The 18,389-nt window shown below is 34.1% G+C and overlaps 1 protein-coding gene across 1 annotated transcript; it reads right to left on the bottom strand.

Moving 5' to 3' along the window:
• Positions 1 to 3,363: 3,363 nt before the first annotated feature.
• Positions 3,364 to 17,893, bottom strand: LOC142607994 (uncharacterized). Its single transcript, XM_075779687.1, has 18 exons — positions 17,773 to 17,893; positions 17,585 to 17,681; positions 17,445 to 17,498; positions 17,288 to 17,340; positions 16,551 to 16,584; positions 15,828 to 15,918; positions 14,720 to 14,811; positions 13,265 to 13,339; positions 12,717 to 12,808; positions 11,615 to 11,744; positions 9,999 to 10,088; positions 9,529 to 9,594; positions 7,575 to 7,666; positions 7,387 to 7,452; positions 7,215 to 7,281; positions 4,985 to 5,073; positions 4,447 to 4,573; positions 3,364 to 3,804 (listed from the first exon to the last, which is right to left on the bottom strand). Exons 1-18 carry the CDS (start codon positions 17,829 to 17,831, stop codon positions 3,760 to 3,762), a joined length of 1,419 nt encoding a protein of 472 aa, XP_075635802.1. The 5' UTR covers positions 17,832 to 17,893; the 3' UTR covers positions 3,364 to 3,759.
• Between the last annotated feature and the right edge of the window lie 496 nt (positions 17,894 to 18,389).

An 18,389-nucleotide genomic window follows, 5' to 3' on the forward strand; every position in this document is an offset into this window, starting at 1 on the left:
GATTTCGTGTCGATTAAAATACCGGTCATATCGAGACCATTTTGGTAGTACCAGAGTAGGGCTATGCCTGTGTAGGTTCGAATCCTATTGTAGACGCTTTTGCTATTTTTTGCTTTGCTTTATTTGTCTGCATATTTAGTGCAATATTGGCATTAATGCTTTTCCTTTTTCTTTTTCTTTTTTGTGGTAATTTGTAAAAATAAATAAACCGTCCTAGTACTTTATTTTTTGAAAGTAAAGTACCATACAAACAAAAAAAGATAAAAATAAATCACTACACAATCCACACTTTAGATATTAATTACTATCTCAAATATTTATAATCCACATAATAATATAAAATTTATAAAAAAAAAAAGTGAAAAAAATTTACCCTGTACTTGATTTCTTAAAAGTAAAGTACCATACAAAAAAAAAAGATAAATCACTCCAGAGTCCACAATCTAAATATTAATCATTATCTTAAATATTTATAATCCATTTAATAATATAAAATTTATAAAAAAAAAAAGTGAAAAAAAAATTTACCATGTTCTTGATTTCTTAAAAGTAAAGTACCATACAAAAAAAAAAATAAATAAATCACTCCAGAGTCCACAATCTAAATATTAATTATTATTTTAAATATTTATAATCCATTTAATAATATAAAATTTATAAAAGAAAAAAAAAAGTGAAAAAAAAAATTTACCTTGTACTTGATTTCTTAAAAGTAAAGTACCATACAAAAAAAAAAAAAAAAGATAAATTATTCTAAAGTCCACAATTTAAATATTAATTATTATCTTAAATATTTATAATTTATTTAATAATATAAAATTTAAACAAAAAAAGGTGAAAAAAAAAATATTTACCCTGTACTTTATTTCTGAAAAGTAAAGTACCATACAAGTCCTCTTCTTCCAACACAATTTACATGAGTGCTATGGGGAGTTTAGGTACGTACAAGAAAGACTTTACATATTTCTTTTTGCATAAAACTTGTTGTGGGGACTAAAAGGACCTAAGTAAGTATTTGGGCCTCGGGCTTTGTTGATGGGCACTAGTTTGTTTTAGATTAAAAGTCTCTTAGAACTGTAGCTCGACCCATGAGCTGAGAGTCCGAGGATTTGTCCGAGGACGAATACCTCCTCGGAAAGACCCACAATGACCCTGGGACTCGCCAAAAAGATCAAGGCAGAGTTTTGGAAAAACCGTTGGTTAAGAGGGGGATTTAAGCACCCTCCATACGCAACGGTGTGAGGAAAATATCTTAGAGAAAGGCTGCTACCTCCACATTAAAGGCCCTACACCTACCTCCTTGGCCGCATTAACGGGGGAGTGACCCCTGAATAGTAGAAGTCAGCCTTCTTGCTATCATTTGAAGACTTCCAGAGGATGGTGGATGGGACAGGTGTCTAATAGGGTGATTTGCATTACACGTGGAACAAGAGGGAGGAAGGAGAGGTATTTAAGGAGGGAAGAGAGTAAGGAAAAGGGGTGGTAAAACAAACCCTAAGAACTGTAACCTTTGAGAGAAAACAAACAGAAATAATACATAAATCGTCCTCGGCTTACGTTCGAGGAGGCTCATTTGCCTTATTCATCCGTTGTTTGCAAATACTATTACCAGCTAGCCTGTTCATCAAACTTCGAATATCCTTGAACTAGATTGCGAGCCCACACTCTACAAATTTCATTGTTTAAGGCTCATTGGGCCTGAGTCCACGTGTGTTTTTGTGTCCAGACGCAATTGTGCACTTACACTTGTTATACACATGCTATTGCACACATTTTTAATTTATTTTAATATTATCCTTTTTTTTATTTATTGAAATTGAGTTGAAAGCATGATTTAATCGTATATCACCATTTCAGTTCAAAAAAAGGTGTATAAGAGCAACCACATCAGCTCTTTTAAAAATTTCCTCTATTTTACACAAAAAATCTACCTTTTCTATTTTACACTATCACTTTTACAAAATCTTCACATCAGTTCCTCTATTTTACCCATCTTTTAATTAAATAATCAATACTCTCACAATTTTTTATTATTTTTCCTAACCAACAAACGCGCGCTCTCTCTCCTCTCATTTCTGATTTTTTCTCTCTCTCTCTCTTCTTTCTCATTTCTGATTCTTTCTCATTTCTGTTTTTTTTCTCTCTCTCTTCTTTCTCATTTCTCATTCTTTTCTCTCTCGCTCTCTCTTTCTCTCCTTTCTCATTTCAGACTTTTTTTTTTCTCTCTCTCTCTACTCATTTCAGATCATCTCTCTCTCTCTACCATCCCGTTTCAGATCATCTCTCTCTCTCTCTACCCGTTTCAGAATCTCTCTCTCTCTCTCTCTCTCTCTCTCTCTCTCGATTAACACTTCGATCCACTCGGATCTGGGCTCCGATCTGCTTGGATCCAAGCTTCGATCCATGATTCACCAGCTCCGAGCTCGGATCCGCTCCGATCCACGAGCTCTGATCTGCTCCGATCCGTCCAATCCACGAGCTCCGATCCGCTCCGATCCACGAGCTCCGATCCGCGCCGATCCACGAGCTCCGATCCGCGTTGATCCACCGGCTCCGATCCGAGCTCCGAGCTCCGATCCGAGCTTCGAGTTCCGATCCACGATCCACCAGCTCGGAGCTCCGATCCACAAGGTCCGATCCACAGCCACGAGCTCCGATCTACTATTTGTGTGTATCTCTTTTTTTTTTTTTTTTTTTTTTTGAGAAGTGTATCGCTGTGATGATTTCTGTGTGTTTGTTTGTGGGTGTGTTTGTGTGCATCTGAGGAAAACGAAGATGAGCAGTTAACTGGGTTGTTGAGCACGGGTAGGAGAGAGAAAAAAAGGAGCCAATGGAAATTAATAAAAAAAAAAAAGGGATAAACGAGCTACAGTAACCGTGTATATTTCCACGTTACTGTAGCTCGGGGATGGGTTTGCACAACTTTGCATGTTTTTACACCCACTGATGTGTGCATTTTTTGGCTCAAAATGTGTAAAATTGGTAATTTTTTGTGTTTTAGATGATTTTAACTGGACTGATGTGGATGCTCTAACAATGTGTGTAGCAAACACTGCCTTTCTTTTTTGGTGCCAAACTGTAGTCGTGAAAATTTTATTGATTCTCTTAAAAACTGATGGACTCATTCCAGCAAAGCAAACGGCTTGTAATTAGCTTGGGCTCCGCTTATTCTTTCTTATCAATCAGATGAGCCGTGAACGACCAAAAAAGCCAAGGTTGAGTGCCAAACAGTGTTTATGTAACAAACGCTGCCCTTTCTTTTTTGGTGACAAATTGTAGGCACGCAAATTTTATCAATTCTCTCTTAAAAATACATAATTTTCGATTAAAAAATTATATAAAGAAAATGTATCATTAATGAAAATCAACCCCAAATGGAAACATTTCTATTTTTGGACCATTATAGAACCTTAAATATAGAAATAGACCCAGATAACAGATGTACAGCATACGGCAATCACTAGCAAGGACCCTTGAATTAACAAAATATTAATGAACTGCTACACCTTACAATGCACTTGAGATAAGGGCTTAATTTACAAAAGATTCATGGACTGCCTTGAAAGACCATTTGATTGAACCACAAGAGTCAGGATTCAATCCCATTTTGCATGTCTTCTATTCTGTAAGATTTAGGAATTCCAATGTTAATGGCTTCAGCTGTTGTTTCTTGCCATAGACATATTTACATGCTTGATTGAATAAGAGGATATAGAACATGTCTCCAGTCCAGCACAACTGCCTATACAATAATCCAACTTAAAATGATTGTGGCTTCTGGGAAATCACGAGCAAAGATGAGTGCTGAAATCATTCATCAATCAAAAGTCAGGCTCCATTTGTAAATGGGGAAGACAAAATCAGGGAAAAAAAAATCATGTCAACTCTTGATAAACATATGCTTCTTTTTAGTATATTGTTCACTTGGTTTTAAAACTCAATTATATCCATGATCATGTAAACACTTCCATTAGTATGCATCTTTCATAAGTCTAACTTCTATTTGGCATGGCTAAAACTAATGAAATTTCTTCAAGACTATCCCAGTGGAGAGGTTAACACTGTCCGCAATATGCTCACACTGTACAGTAACTCAGTAACCCTTTAGGGAGTAGTACATTTATTTAAAAAAAATTTAAAACTGAATATTACTTGGGATTTTGCTAATTTTTGTCAATTCATGAACAATTATTGAGTGTGCTCACATGCATGTTTGGACTAGTAAAATATTCTTCCCACTTTCATGCTTGAGTAAGCAATGACATATGCTGTGCTTTTCAAAGAGAAGATAAGGAAGAGAGAGAGCCAACAAGCAGTCTATGAGTTAAAGGACAGGAATCTATGTTAAAGAGGATTCTTTTTTTTCATTTTTACCTTTAAAGAAGAGGCATATTTATAATATTAATAACAGAAAGAATATTAAAGCAGGTCCTCTAGACTACAAACCTTTGTCCCAGCTATGATGGTACCATTGAGGGGATGAGCAGCACATGCAGTAACACCTTCAGACAATGGAACAAACCTGTTTTGCTTTTTTTGATGTTTTATCCCAGAAGAGCTCTCTATATTTTCACTACACCAAAAAATGATTCAGCAATATTTTAAAACAGAAAGAAAATGAAGTAGAGGCAGTTCACACAGGCATGCCTACACATGCGCACATGGACATACACACAAACATGCAAAAAAATATGCTAGTCCCTTTAAAGAGCTTGATCATTCTTAGAAGACAGTATCTTTTCCAAATAAAGACAATACAGCTAAATGGAAGTATATATTTGCAGAATCATTTGAAGAAAACACACAGCACACCCCTTATTCAATAACTTAGGTTGAAATAAACTTATCATCTAAAGTGGATGATACAGTATATTGAGATATGCTCATGTACCCATGCTAGCAAATTAGGTCATAAATCCCAATTTAGCCCCTTGAACACCAGATGGTCACTTAACAAAGGTTAACATGGTAATGAGTTTCTTACCTGTGCTCTACATGGCTGGCAGAACTTGGATCAGGATAGAAATCCAACAGATGAATGCCTTTGTCAGATGATGACCCGACTGCATAGATCTGCACCAGAAGAAATCAGAATAATATTGTACCTCAAGATTTGGTCCAAGGGAGATAAATTACTTATCAATAAATCCTAGAGAAACAGATGTCACAATGTAAACACTTAGTATGTAACAGCTCTTATTTGAGAAAATTGCTCCTATTTGAGGACTGCTTGGGATTATTGCCTATAAACTCCATCCTATCTTTCTTAGCAAAAAAAACCAAAGCTTTGGGACCTGTGGACTTAGTTACACATCGCTAAAGAGAGAGAATGAGTGCGAGTTTATAAGTGCCCATTGCTACCTCAGGAGTTACAGTACTCCTTTTGATGTTGCTTGGAATTTGCCTGTAAACTCCATCCTCTCCTCCTTACTTAGGGGGGGGAGATGGAAGTAAAACTGATGAGCCCATTCCACATAAGCAAACTGCATGCAATTAGCTTGGGCTCTGCATATTCTTGCTTATCAATCAGATGAGCCATGCTGAAGCCATGAACACCCAAAAAAGCCAAGGTTGAGTGCTTTGCCTAAAATAGGCCTGTCACTAAAGAGTCATATAGTTGGATTAACTTAATACAGAAGATTTATTTTCCAAGGTGCTCCAATATAAAAAACTTTATGCCTTGTACAAGTCATTATCAATGGTGAAGATGTAGAATAGACAATAGACGCAGGGAAGTTCTAGGACATAGGAAGACTCATTGCTTCTTAATGTAGCAGTCCATATGTAGGAGATTTATCACCGTTGTGTAGAATAAAATAAACTAAGTTTAAAATTATCATTGCATTTTTATTATTATTAAAAAAAAAAAGGTTCTTCCCTTTTGCTCTTCTTTTACATAGTGTCACTACATACTAGAACCAACACAGCCTCTAAACAAGACCGTATGGTGAATCATTTTGTGGCAAACCCGCAACAATCATTCCAGAAGCTGACAAGTACACAGCACAAACAATTTTGCTTTGTTCCAGTGCTTCTTAAAACCATTATATTCGAGTTTCATAATTTCTCTACCAGAGGTAAAGATTTCATTTTCCTTCTTGGCTAATTATGTTTCCACTTTTGATTTCTATCTTTCAATGTCCACTGTCACAAAACAAAGGGCTATTGACCAATACACACACACACACACACATGCACATTCTTTAAAGAAGCAAGTGGATTGACAATCTAATTACATGCTGTCTTCACTAGTTCTGTTTTTTAACAGCACTATTGATATGCAACACATTAAGCAAAACTGATGAGCCCATTCCACATAAGCAAACTGCATGCAATTAGCTTGGGCTCTGCATATTCTTGCTTATCAATCAGATGAGCCATGCTGAAGCCATGAACACCCAAAAAAGCCAAGGTTGAGTGCTTTGCCTAAAATAGGCCTGTCACTAAAGAGTCATATAGTTGGATTAACTTAATACAGAAGATTTATTTTCCAAGGTGCTCCAATATAAAAAACTTTATGCCTTGTACAAGTCATTATCAATGGTGAAGATGTAGAATAGACAATAGACGCAGGGAAGTTCTAGGACATAGGAAGACTCATTGCTTCTTAATGTAGCAGTCCATATGTAGGAGATTTATCACCGTTGTGTAGAATAAAATAAACTAAGTTTAAAATTATCATTGCACTTTTATTATTATTAAAAAAAAAAGGTTCTTCCCTTTTGCTCTTCTTTTACATAGTGTCACTACATACTAGAACCAACACAGCCTCTAAACAAGACCGTATGGTGAATCATTTTGTGGCAAACCCACAACAATCATTCCAGAAGCTGACAAGTACACAGCACAAACAATTTTGCTTTGTTCCAGTGCTTCTTAAAACCATTATATTCGAGTTTCATAATTTCTCTACCAGAGGTAAAAATTTCATTTTCCTTCTTGGCTAATTATGTTTCCACTTTTGATTTCTATCTTTCAATGTCCACTGTCACAAAACAAAGGGCTATTGACCAATACACACACACACACACACATGCACATTCTTTAAAGAAGCAAGTGGATTGACAATCTGATTACATGCTGTCTTCACTAGTTCTGTTTTTTAACAGCACTATTGATATGCAACACATTAAATTAAAACTTGTTTATTTCAAGTCAAAACAACATAAGAAGCCAGGTGGAATGAGGTTAAGCCAATGGTTGACAATCCTTACAGAATGTGTGGGTAGCCATGATGGTTTCCTCAGATGTAACAAATCAGATGAAGTGTTGGAATCATTTCTAACCCCTCCAAATCAAGAGAAAAAACAGAGTTAATAGATGCAAGTTGCTGATGCCTGGGACATTAAAAGTACAACGCAATTGAACTTATTCAAATTCACTTACAACCAAGCCGGGGGAGGGCAATGAACATGTGATACTTTAAAGTTGTATATATCCAAAACACCAGACCTACAAATAGTAATGTTGGTAATGAACTATTGTCAACTATTACCAACTCAATAACCTACCAACATGATAAGATAAAATAATACACAAACAGAATGAAAAATAAGATTCAATTCCAGACCTACCAGCCATCATCAAGATGGAATGCCAGTTGATATGGGCAAGATGGATCAAGATCAATAGAGTGTATTTCCTTTGAAACGATATGTGACTGTGCCTGCATGATAACGGCAACGTGTTAGAAAGGGCGAACTATGAGTTTGTAAAAGGTGATATTTATCCAGTATTAAACTCACAAAATAAGACCCTTATAATTAATATTTAATGAACCACTCCATGGTTAATGAAACCAATATTTCCTAATACAAATTCCTTTACAGTGTCTTTAAAATTATCATTTCGTAAATTAACCAAATTTTTAATTTCCATATATAAATACAAATATATTAGACATTCATCAAATTTATTAGTAGTTTATAAGGCAACACAAATTCTTAGGAAAATCTATAAGCTAAATTCTGTTAAGTTTTCCGTCATCATTTCTCTACTATATGTAATTTCTCTTACAGAACAACGAGTATATTAAACAAGAGAAATGCTAGGGACACACTTCTGTATAACTTTGTGCCACAACTCGCCACATGGCAAGTTGTGATTGGTTAGAGAGTATTAGTGGGCCATGCGGGGACATATTCTAACCAATCACGACTCACCATGTGGCGAGTTATGGTCAAAGTTGTGCAAAAGTGTGTGTCCCTATCATTTCTCATTAAACAAAGCATGGTTTTGCTTATTGCTTTTGAAATTTAAAGAGGTTTGGAAAATTTCAAACTATTCATACATGTGTCTATTAATGAAGATCATGACACATTGGTGAATCAGAGAGGCTGAGCTTCCTAGTTTATTCAAATGATTAGGTAAAACAAGATGTGAAATCTAAGCTCTCTCTATACACATGCACGATACATGGTGACTGTAGTGCAAAAGGCATTGAGGCAAAAAATGATGAACAAATATTCAAATTATATATATAGACAATAAACTCTTTGACATATATTCAACAGACATAATCAGTTAGAGAGGACTAATTTATTTGAACACTCATCATTCAGCATTTAGTCAGCAAAAAGACTCACTGCATTGTGTGTGTGTGTGTGTGTGTGTTAATTAAAATATGTAGGGGAGGGGGATTTGAACCCAAGTTCTTCATTTTGAAAGAATCAGGTAATGTGATCAAGCTACAAGGCTCTTGGCTCACTGCATGGTGTAGGTAAGCATAAAATCCTCCAATTAATCAGAGACCTGCTTGTCCTATACATCTACTCATTGAGCAAACCAAAGCAACCTATATCACATGTAAATAGTAGAGTTCATAATTTGACTATCCTTGTGGCACATTAATCAGCATCCATACACAGAAGATCCACCAAAGAAAAGTCCAGTTCTGAAATTTTGTGCAGTGTGGTTAATATTTACATATATAGTGGAATTCAAATTACTTAGTTCTGATGGTGACAGATCATTAATTCTTGTTGTTAAGAAATGATAGAAGAAAGATACACCAAACTCTGACAATTATACACTCATTCAAATAAAGAGCAACTTAGTTCTCACATTCCATCTGAAACAATGTTTCTAGTATAATCAATGCACTTGTCGATAAAGATTGAGCTTATCTTTTAATGCATAGGTAGACAGAATGTGCAATATGTATTATTACTTTTATGGACATCATGAATATGTATTATGAAATAATGAATATTTCATAATGAAGGTTTTAAGTATCTCATACAAATTGAAGACTGAAAGCAGACTTTCCTTTGTATGTAAAGAAAAAATTATTAATTATTTACAATGGACCAGATATTACAAAGTTAAGAATATTAAATTCAATTTCCTGGTAACAAATAATGAGCATTTCAAAGTTATCTTGAAATGAAAATCTATAGGAAAGCAAATGTGCACGCCCAAATATGTGGACAGAGAAGTATTGATGTCTTATATTTATTGATAATATCACTGCAATCCATAGTGGATAGTGAAATTAACACAAAAGCATAAAAAAAAAAGTTATGATACCTTCAGAGACTCAATTTTTTCAAGCATTGATGCTAGCTTCAACGATGTTAGTGGTGGATGACATACCTGAATGGCAAAAAAAACAGAAACTTACATACAAGGGAGTATTCACAACAATATTAAGAAGCCGTGAGACTTCATAAAGTAACAGATAAAAGAAAAAAAAAATTAATTATTATAAAAATTAACATATCTGGTAAAAAATGCAATCATAAACTCAAATAACAAATGGACAAAGTTTTTGAAAGTTTTGTCAAGTGTGCCCTACATAGCAACTCTCAAAACAAAATATTCCAAGCAAAGTGAATTGTTACAACGGAGTTGGAGACATATTTTCTGACTGGCCAAGTCAAAGGAAATAAATTATCAATATTGTCCTTGTTAAAAATATGCTAACCACTTGCCAGTTGTTTCATGTGCTCATCCAATTTTTGTAATAAGCTTGTGTAAAGAAAATAGCTTAACTATACCTCTTTATGACTTTGAAAAGCAGCAGATCCCCTTCCTCCTCTAATATCCCACATATAAATAACTCCATGCTTACCAGCTCCAAAAATGACCTACAAATAAATAAAATTGTAATTGCAAAGGTGCATACAATTTAGCAACAAAACGCAATGCAACTTGTGGGGATGAAAGCATGAAAATACACATGCATATTTCTTTTTATTGATAACTATACCAAGTTGATAAAGAATAGCATAAGTACATTCACAACTATTTAATGGTAAGGACAGCTCAAGGACCCACACAAGATTGAACTAGTGATCTTACCCCTTAGAACCTCCATGCTCCATCCCTTATGGTCCGTTTGGATTGAGGGAGAGAGAGGGGGAATAGAGTAGAGTAGAGTAAATTTAGAACAAAATTAGCTTATTTTTAGCCAACACTGCTCTACTCCCCTCCATCCAAACAGGCCATTACTTATGGAACAAATTGATGCCATCTAGTCCAAAAACTATCAGCTAATAAGTATAGACAGCACTAAGAGTAAGCAAACCTTTAACCAGATGACAATTTGCCCCCCATTTCTACCATGCAAATTCATGAATTCTACATAGGCATAGAAATATAGATTCGTTTGTTTTGGTTCACACCAGAAATCACAAAATACAAGGAAAGTTATGATAAATTAATGGTGGGTGAATTGGTAGAATTTGAAGAGGGTAGAAAAGACATTGCCTTCAATTTGGAGTCAAACAATTTTGGTGTTGTATTAATGGCTGACAGTTTGATGAGAAAAGAAAGAAGTTCTACAAAAGCAACATGAAGAACTGCTAAGATACCAGTAAGTGAGACTATGTAGGTCATGCTAAAAATGCCCTAGCTACACCTATTGATGATTGAGGTGAAATTTCAACTTATGTACCTCAGATAATTGAATCTCCCACTCTTGGTATCATTTTGAGACATTTTATATGCGAGCCTGTTCAATTAAGACTATTGCGATTGATTCTAATTATTGCATCTATGGCCTTCAAACTAATTGCCAACCATGACTTATCTTGTTGAGGATCCATAACCAACACAAATTAATTTGGGACTATGGCGTTGTTGTTGTTATGGTCAAACCAATTGGGAGATAAAGAATGCTGTCTCGTTATAGACACATGACTAATAGATATGCAAATGACCTTTGGCTCTACTCACACCTCCTCGAACCATAAGAATAGGGTGGAGGGTAAGATCATGGGTTTAAGACACCTTAGGTGCATGTGTAAATCATCAATCAAAAGTAGTGCCCCGAAATATTATTTACTACACAACTATGGAAAGCATCCAAGTCAACTCTCATGACCACACTCTTCCTAGGCTAATCCTAGACCTAGAGCTCACTTCAAAGCACCTTAAACACAAGTTTGAAAAGATAAAATCCTCAACAATATGCATACTTAGTACTATTTTCTAGCTTGTTGAACAATCTGATAAGCATTTATAGAATACAGAAAGCAGAAAATGTAGCTTAAAATTATATGATAACATCGTAATGCTCCAAGTTTATTATATCAAAGCCACAATATACAAAATAGATGCACATGTGTAACATAAATTACTACAAAGAAGGTTGTGATAACTGATAACTAACCTGATTTTCCAAGTTTAATTCAATGCTATTGACAGTGCTATGGGAATTAGTTGTGAGTTCAAGACATGGAAGAATACTCATTCTTCTGTCCCATACACTGATAACACCGGATGTATCAGAAGCAAGTAACCTATTGAACATGGTCATAAAGAAAAGTAGTATATTATTAGAAAGGCCAACACACAAACAAGAGTCACTGAAGAAGCCACATACAAGGTCAAGGAATAACGTTAAATGTCACACTTAACTCTGAAATGTGAAAGCATAAAAAACACAATTGACTACTATCTATCAAACTACAAATTTAGATCATGCTTTACGTTTTGAGGCCTTTAAAGCAATTGACATGTTAAGTTTACCAATATGGATCAGACACCTCTTGCAACAACATTTATTACTCATAATGAGATTGATTAGTAGTTCATTCTCAATTTAACATCAAGGTCAATGAACAACACCAAAATACAAAAACCATGACCAGCCATCACATGATGGTAAAAGTGCAAATCTTGTAAACTATAATCCTCCACCCTACAATATGCATCCAAGTTGAATACATTAAAAGAATTGTTGCTCTTTCTGTTTTAATTGAGCTAGAAAATGATTTAGTATAAAGAGCTTAGTACATGGTTTCAATAATAGACAATAAAGCACACCAAAGAACAGGGGAGAAACATGCCTTGGACAAAGTCCTGCCAAACCAGAAAATTGTTTAATGTATTCTAACAAGTGATTCTGCATTAATATGTATTTGCAAAGAAGAGTACATAATCATAAAAAATTAAAATTTTCCCTATTATTCTCAAAAGCAGTCTTCAGATATCATAAGATCTACGTTTTAAACTTAAAGACAGAATCACATGACAAGAAAACACAGACCATTATCCAGCTGACTTGGAAAATTCCCCGCTCTAATTCTAACAGGAGAGTTAAAATCTATGTAAACATTCAGATCGAAAGAGACATATGTTGAGTTGCATGTATGGACCTCATGATTAGAAAGATTCCCCTACAAATTTGTTATAAGTTTGTTCTCTCATAAGTCCATTATCCAAGTGCAGCAAGAAAACTGTCTTCTCTTAAGTCACCCTCTTTTACCAACCTTGAATCATCAACTGAAGTAAAAGCTATATCAGATAGACCTTTATGACTGTCAGATCCATGAACAGTGACAGCTTGTCTTGTTCTTAATACCTGTATCAACAAAGAACAGTGAATAAAAATTGTCCTCATATACATTGAAATTAAGGATATTCTATAATGAATCTCAAATAAAGAAGGCAGAAAAGTGACGTCTAAAATTATTTTTTCCTATGGAGCCATCAAATAATTGCAAAGCACCAGACTACCAAAGGTTTATGCCAACTAAAATTGCAAGTCCTGGAATTGAGTCCCCTATGTTGTCCTTGGAAAAATTCACGTGCATGTATGCAGTGTGGAGTGTTAGGTATATGTTACCTTCTAACAAAAAAAAGGTTGGATAATTTACACACTATAAGTAATCTACAGTGGAGAAGGTTTCAATGGTAATGCAATGGGAAAATAGACACCGCAAGATCTTAAATGTCAATTGAAGTTAGTTAGAATATATGCTTCCAGGGAGAGTTGTGGTAAAAACATATAAGATAAAGATAATAAGAGAAGACTTACTTCCACTGGTTCAGAAGAGACATAACCAATGTCGAAAATAAGAACTTCATTACGTTTCATGGATGTGCAAGCAACCTAAAGAAGTGAACAAAGTAGATATATATTAAGGTTAAAATTCCATGAGAAAATTAAGACATAAAACAATTACAAGACAGTTAATCAACCAAAACAGCAGATGCATTTAAAAACATGATTGATATTTTCAAACTAAAAGCATCATAGAGAGCATATATTCCTTTCAATTCCAAATAAGAAATATCATTCATAGTACTAAGGAAATGATAAGCCTAACGCTCATAATTACTTACTCAATACAAACAGCACATAATACTTGTAGGCTAAGCATGAAAGTAGAAGTTCAGATTCTATTTTTCATTTCTCGAAATATTGAACATAAAAAGGCCTTGATTGTACAAAATAACTGATAACGCTTTTGAGTGTTGATGAATGACAAGGGAACTAAGAATAAGAAAGGAAGAGAATAACTAAGTTGAGGATGAAGATTTGACTAAAAAAAAAAAAAACTAAAATTGATACCGACCCTTACAAGATAGAAAATATGAAGACTAAAAAGATAAATTTGAATGGCAATTACAAAATTTGTAATAGCCTCTGAAATTCCAATCCTCTTAATGTTAAATGCATGTGGACCTAAAACTTACTTAATTAAGGTCTTGGAAACTAAGAAAGCTTCTAAAGACTAGAAAGAGAAATGAGACAGGTCTGTACTTATGAAGCCAAACTTAGTGCATCAATTGGGACACAGATACCAACTCACAGACACATAAAAAGAGGGGGTGGGAGGATTTTAAACAAATGGCAGAAAGAGATACAAGTGGCAATCTCCAATTAATTGGAAAAAGGATCCATAGAGATGACCCCCAAATTAGTAGTGACTGAGGTGTAGTTGAGTTGAGCTGAAGTGTTGCGTACAGTTGAAGGTTAGAAATATAATAATCTAAGTAAAACAAGGAAAAGAAAAAGTTATGAAGTCCTCATTAAGGTCTCTTCTCAATAAGGTAACTAATTAGCCTACTTCAGAAAGAGTAAAAAAGATCCACATAGCATTTATAGACTTGAAATAGAAGATTAATCAAATCACAGAAATAACAAGCATCCATTGAAAGATTTAGTGGTTTATTGAAAAGAAATTCCAAAATGATATTTTATTTATGAGATACAATTTCAAAAGTCAGGTTGATATCAGGGAAGCATTGTGAAAATTTCAAACATTGGTACAAACATGCTATGTATTAATCTACTTCAATGAAATTTCCATCAACAAGCATATCACTTGCGCAAAGGTTGAAATATGAACTCCAATGCCACAAGCTTTCAGAGTTAATGAAAGAACACTGACATTCTAGAGCAAGATATCTGGCTCTGGAATGTAGCATCCATAATATATAAATTCCAAATGTATATCAGTGAATAGAAGCGCAGTTGGATCCATACCTCATCCTGGTTAGCACCATTCCAGCGGACAACATCAAGTTGTTTATTTAAAGAGAGGTGCATTAAATGTTTAGCTTCATCTTCCTTTGAACCTACCAGGGTTTTTTATTTAAAATTAAAAAAGAAATAATTAATGTAAGGTAAAATTAAGTTTATTCTTAAAGTACACTACAAAGAGATAGTAACCAAAACTTATATAAGTTATGATATGTCAAAATACATATTAATATCTAAATGGAGAAAGACTGCGGCACCTATAAGAAACTCAACACATGAAGAAAAGACTTCCAAGATTTTGTGAATGCATGGATCAACTGACATGCTTGCTAACAGCTCTTCCATTCAAGTTCATCTCATATTTCAGAAAAAACTTAGCAACAGAGGAAGATTTTAGATGCTAACTGACAAACATGTTCAATATGCAAGGAAAGATAATGAACAATTTTTTTTTTCTTTTTTTTAATAAATGAGAAAATGGTCCTGGCAGGGCTTGAACACACAACCTTCAAACATGTGACAATGCTGGAACATGATGTTGCTTCAATAACAAATGGTGCTTTCATTTTCAATTTCTAAAGGCAGCATATATGCGTATGTTGGTTTCTAGCATTTACAAATTTTCACAGAAAGAAAAGAGCATTCACAGTGAAGGCACTGGATAAAAAATTAAACATGCATATTTACCACATGAGAAACAAAACGAAGAATCATGCATTTTACTGTAACCACTTACTCACTATTGCATATCATAACCATAAACACTAAAAATGTTAAAGATTAAATGTTATTTTCTTTTTCCTATATTAAAAATAAAAAACAAATCAAGTGAATATTGCCAATCTGTCATCTGAGCCACCACATGTAAAATCAAAGTATTGTAAATACTCTAATGTACACACTAGTTATATATTGTGTGCGTGCATGCCTATCTATTAGTGTTAGATTGCATTTGATTTTAGTTTAAGAGCAAGTGTGCTTCAATCATGTTAAATAATTCACAAAAAATCTGCCCATAGCCTAAATAAGCCTCCATTTGCCTTAGTCAAAACTCAAACAGATACTTGCCATTGAGAGAAACAGTATAGGAAGTTGCAGTGTAGGAACTTACTTGGCAATGATTCATTACTCTGGCAATAAAGAGCTTCAAATTCATGTACTGTTAAACACCCTGATTTTGTCACTGATACCAAATATATCCCCTTCAATAAAGTGAATAAGAGATAAAAAGGTGAAATCCCCAAGCTGAAAACAAGTAAATGAAAGCAAAAGTAAAGGTATGAATGCAACACTCAGCCTATATCTAGAAGAGAATGATGATTAGAAGGTGCCTAAATGGGTATGACCTCTAAGTGTCATTTGCAAAACTATTCACAAGTTCCTTAAATGAATTATGAGAGAGAGAGAGAGAGAGAGAGAGAGAGAGAGAGATTAAACAAACAAAATACTGCTTCTTTGAATGGTATTTTAGCTATATTCTCATGACATGAGCTGACACATAACACAACTAAGAGCAGATGTAGAGATTGATTTTTTTAGAGCAGTATCAAAGTTTGTTCATAAGATAAAATAAAAAAGGCATGCATGAAACTTGATGACAGTCATCCAACAAAATTTAGAATATGAATTTGTCTGTGCACAAAATTAAAAGTGTGTATGTATATGTAAACATATGTAAAATAAAAATGAAAGAGAAATGGTGAAATTGTGTGTGTGTGTGTGTGTGTATATATATGTATATGTAAACTAAAATGAAACAGAAACAGAAACAGTGAGAGGAAAAAAATCTAGAATCCAGAAATCATGAGTTAAAAAATTATGACTCGGTATTCACCTTTTTGTCAAACTCCAATGCAGAGATGCCTTGCCTGAAGAAAAAAAGCCACAATATGTAAACATGAAACCAGAGAATATAGGTAAGGACATGTCCTAGCATCAATGCACCATTCTTACACTGTAACTAACTAACTATGTTCATCTAATCACACAATGTAAAGGGTAAAAGCAGCAGGAGTTTGCTATTAGGTGTGATATTAAAGACAGCATTACAACTAAAAGAGGAGAGAGAGAAAGAGATGTATTCACACATTACAACTTAAAATAATGTATAAATTTTATCAATGCCTCAATCAACAAAGTTAGTTTGGGTTGGCAATTGATACCATTAGTCGGGTTCAAAAATTGACATTATCAATCAAACGATTAGAAAGTTGTAACGTGCGAAAACGATTACTTTATTTGATATTATTACTCGAGTTTACTTGAATTAAACGATTACAAATAATGATTCCATTACTTTAAGTTGTAATGTGTGAATTAAACAATTACTCTATCAAGTAATGGCATACATTAAAACGATTACTCTATTTTAGAAAGATTAAAGTTACTATCAATTCACAACCGCTATAAGCTATACAAAAAACAACATGATGCATTGGCAGCAGCTATTAAAATTAAACTAACATCATCTCATGCTACACGGGAGCACGTCCCTTAAAAGACTATAACTTGAATTCATAATATTTAATCAAGTTTTGACCTAATTCAACAGATAGAACAGAAAAAACAAACCTTCCAATTGGCAGTTGGCCAACGAAACTCGATCCATTACCAATCCGATTCATCTGTAAAATCCACATTCCAAAAAACCAAACAATTCTTAAGCACTAATTAACAAAACTAATCAATCAATCAAAAATCAAATTAAAAAAAAAAATTGTTCTCTTACATGCGTTTGACACGGAAATCCATCGATATGATACGAATGCGGAAATGCCCCAATCTTTTCCCAAAAAAAAAAAAACTCAGCGATTTTAAAGAAAACTGAATCACAAAAATTTGGAAGTCAATTGAAAAAATTAGAAAAACCTCGGAGTAAGATTGCATGAGCAAACCAGAGATCTCGTGACGGTACTTCGGCTCGAACCGGCCGTTCAATTCGATCGCGGTTCGTTTCCATCGGCGCCTTTGAATTAACACACACAAAAAAAAAAAAATTTGAGAATTTTGGAAAACAACAAAAATTGAAGAAGAAGATGCGTTGAGAGTGGTTGTACCTTCGAATGGGATTAGGTTTTTCAGGTGAGGGATTGAGAGGTACCAAGTACTTGTCCATGGAATTGAGCTTAGAGCAATTTTTTGGTTTCGGAATTTTGGAAAGGAGTAAAAAAAAAATGTGAAGGCAACTACTCGTTCTTTTCCCGCCAATTATTTTTGTAAGGCGCGAAATTGTGGATGGGCTGGGCCTGGATGTCATTATCTAGTTGGATTGGGCCGAGTAAAGCCTGACCCAACTAGTGTAAAATTGTTTTTAAAATAAATTTTGGTAAATTATAAATTCCATTTTGTGACATTTATACTTTTGTAGTTTTCTTTATAGGGCATTTATGCTAATTTTAACTTAATTTGGTGAAGTGGCAATGCTAACATCAAGTGACATTTTTTTTTTTATTCCTATGACTTATTTAAATAATACGTATGGATAGTCTTATAAATCGTTATATAATGGGTAGAAGGAGATATCTTCAAATTGATTTAGAGTTGAACATTTTTCCATATAAAATATAACGTTTTAGGGGAGAAGATGAGCGAGGTCATGTGCATGATTTTGCAACTGATTCTAGCATTTCAAAAGACTTATAGAGGACAAAATTTGGTTGCAAATTTTGTCGTA

This window comes from Castanea sativa, chromosome 8 (assembly GCF_040712315.1).
Source record: "Castanea sativa cultivar Marrone di Chiusa Pesio chromosome 8, ASM4071231v1".
NCBI classification, from domain to species: Eukaryota; Viridiplantae; Streptophyta; class Magnoliopsida; order Fagales; family Fagaceae; genus Castanea; species Castanea sativa.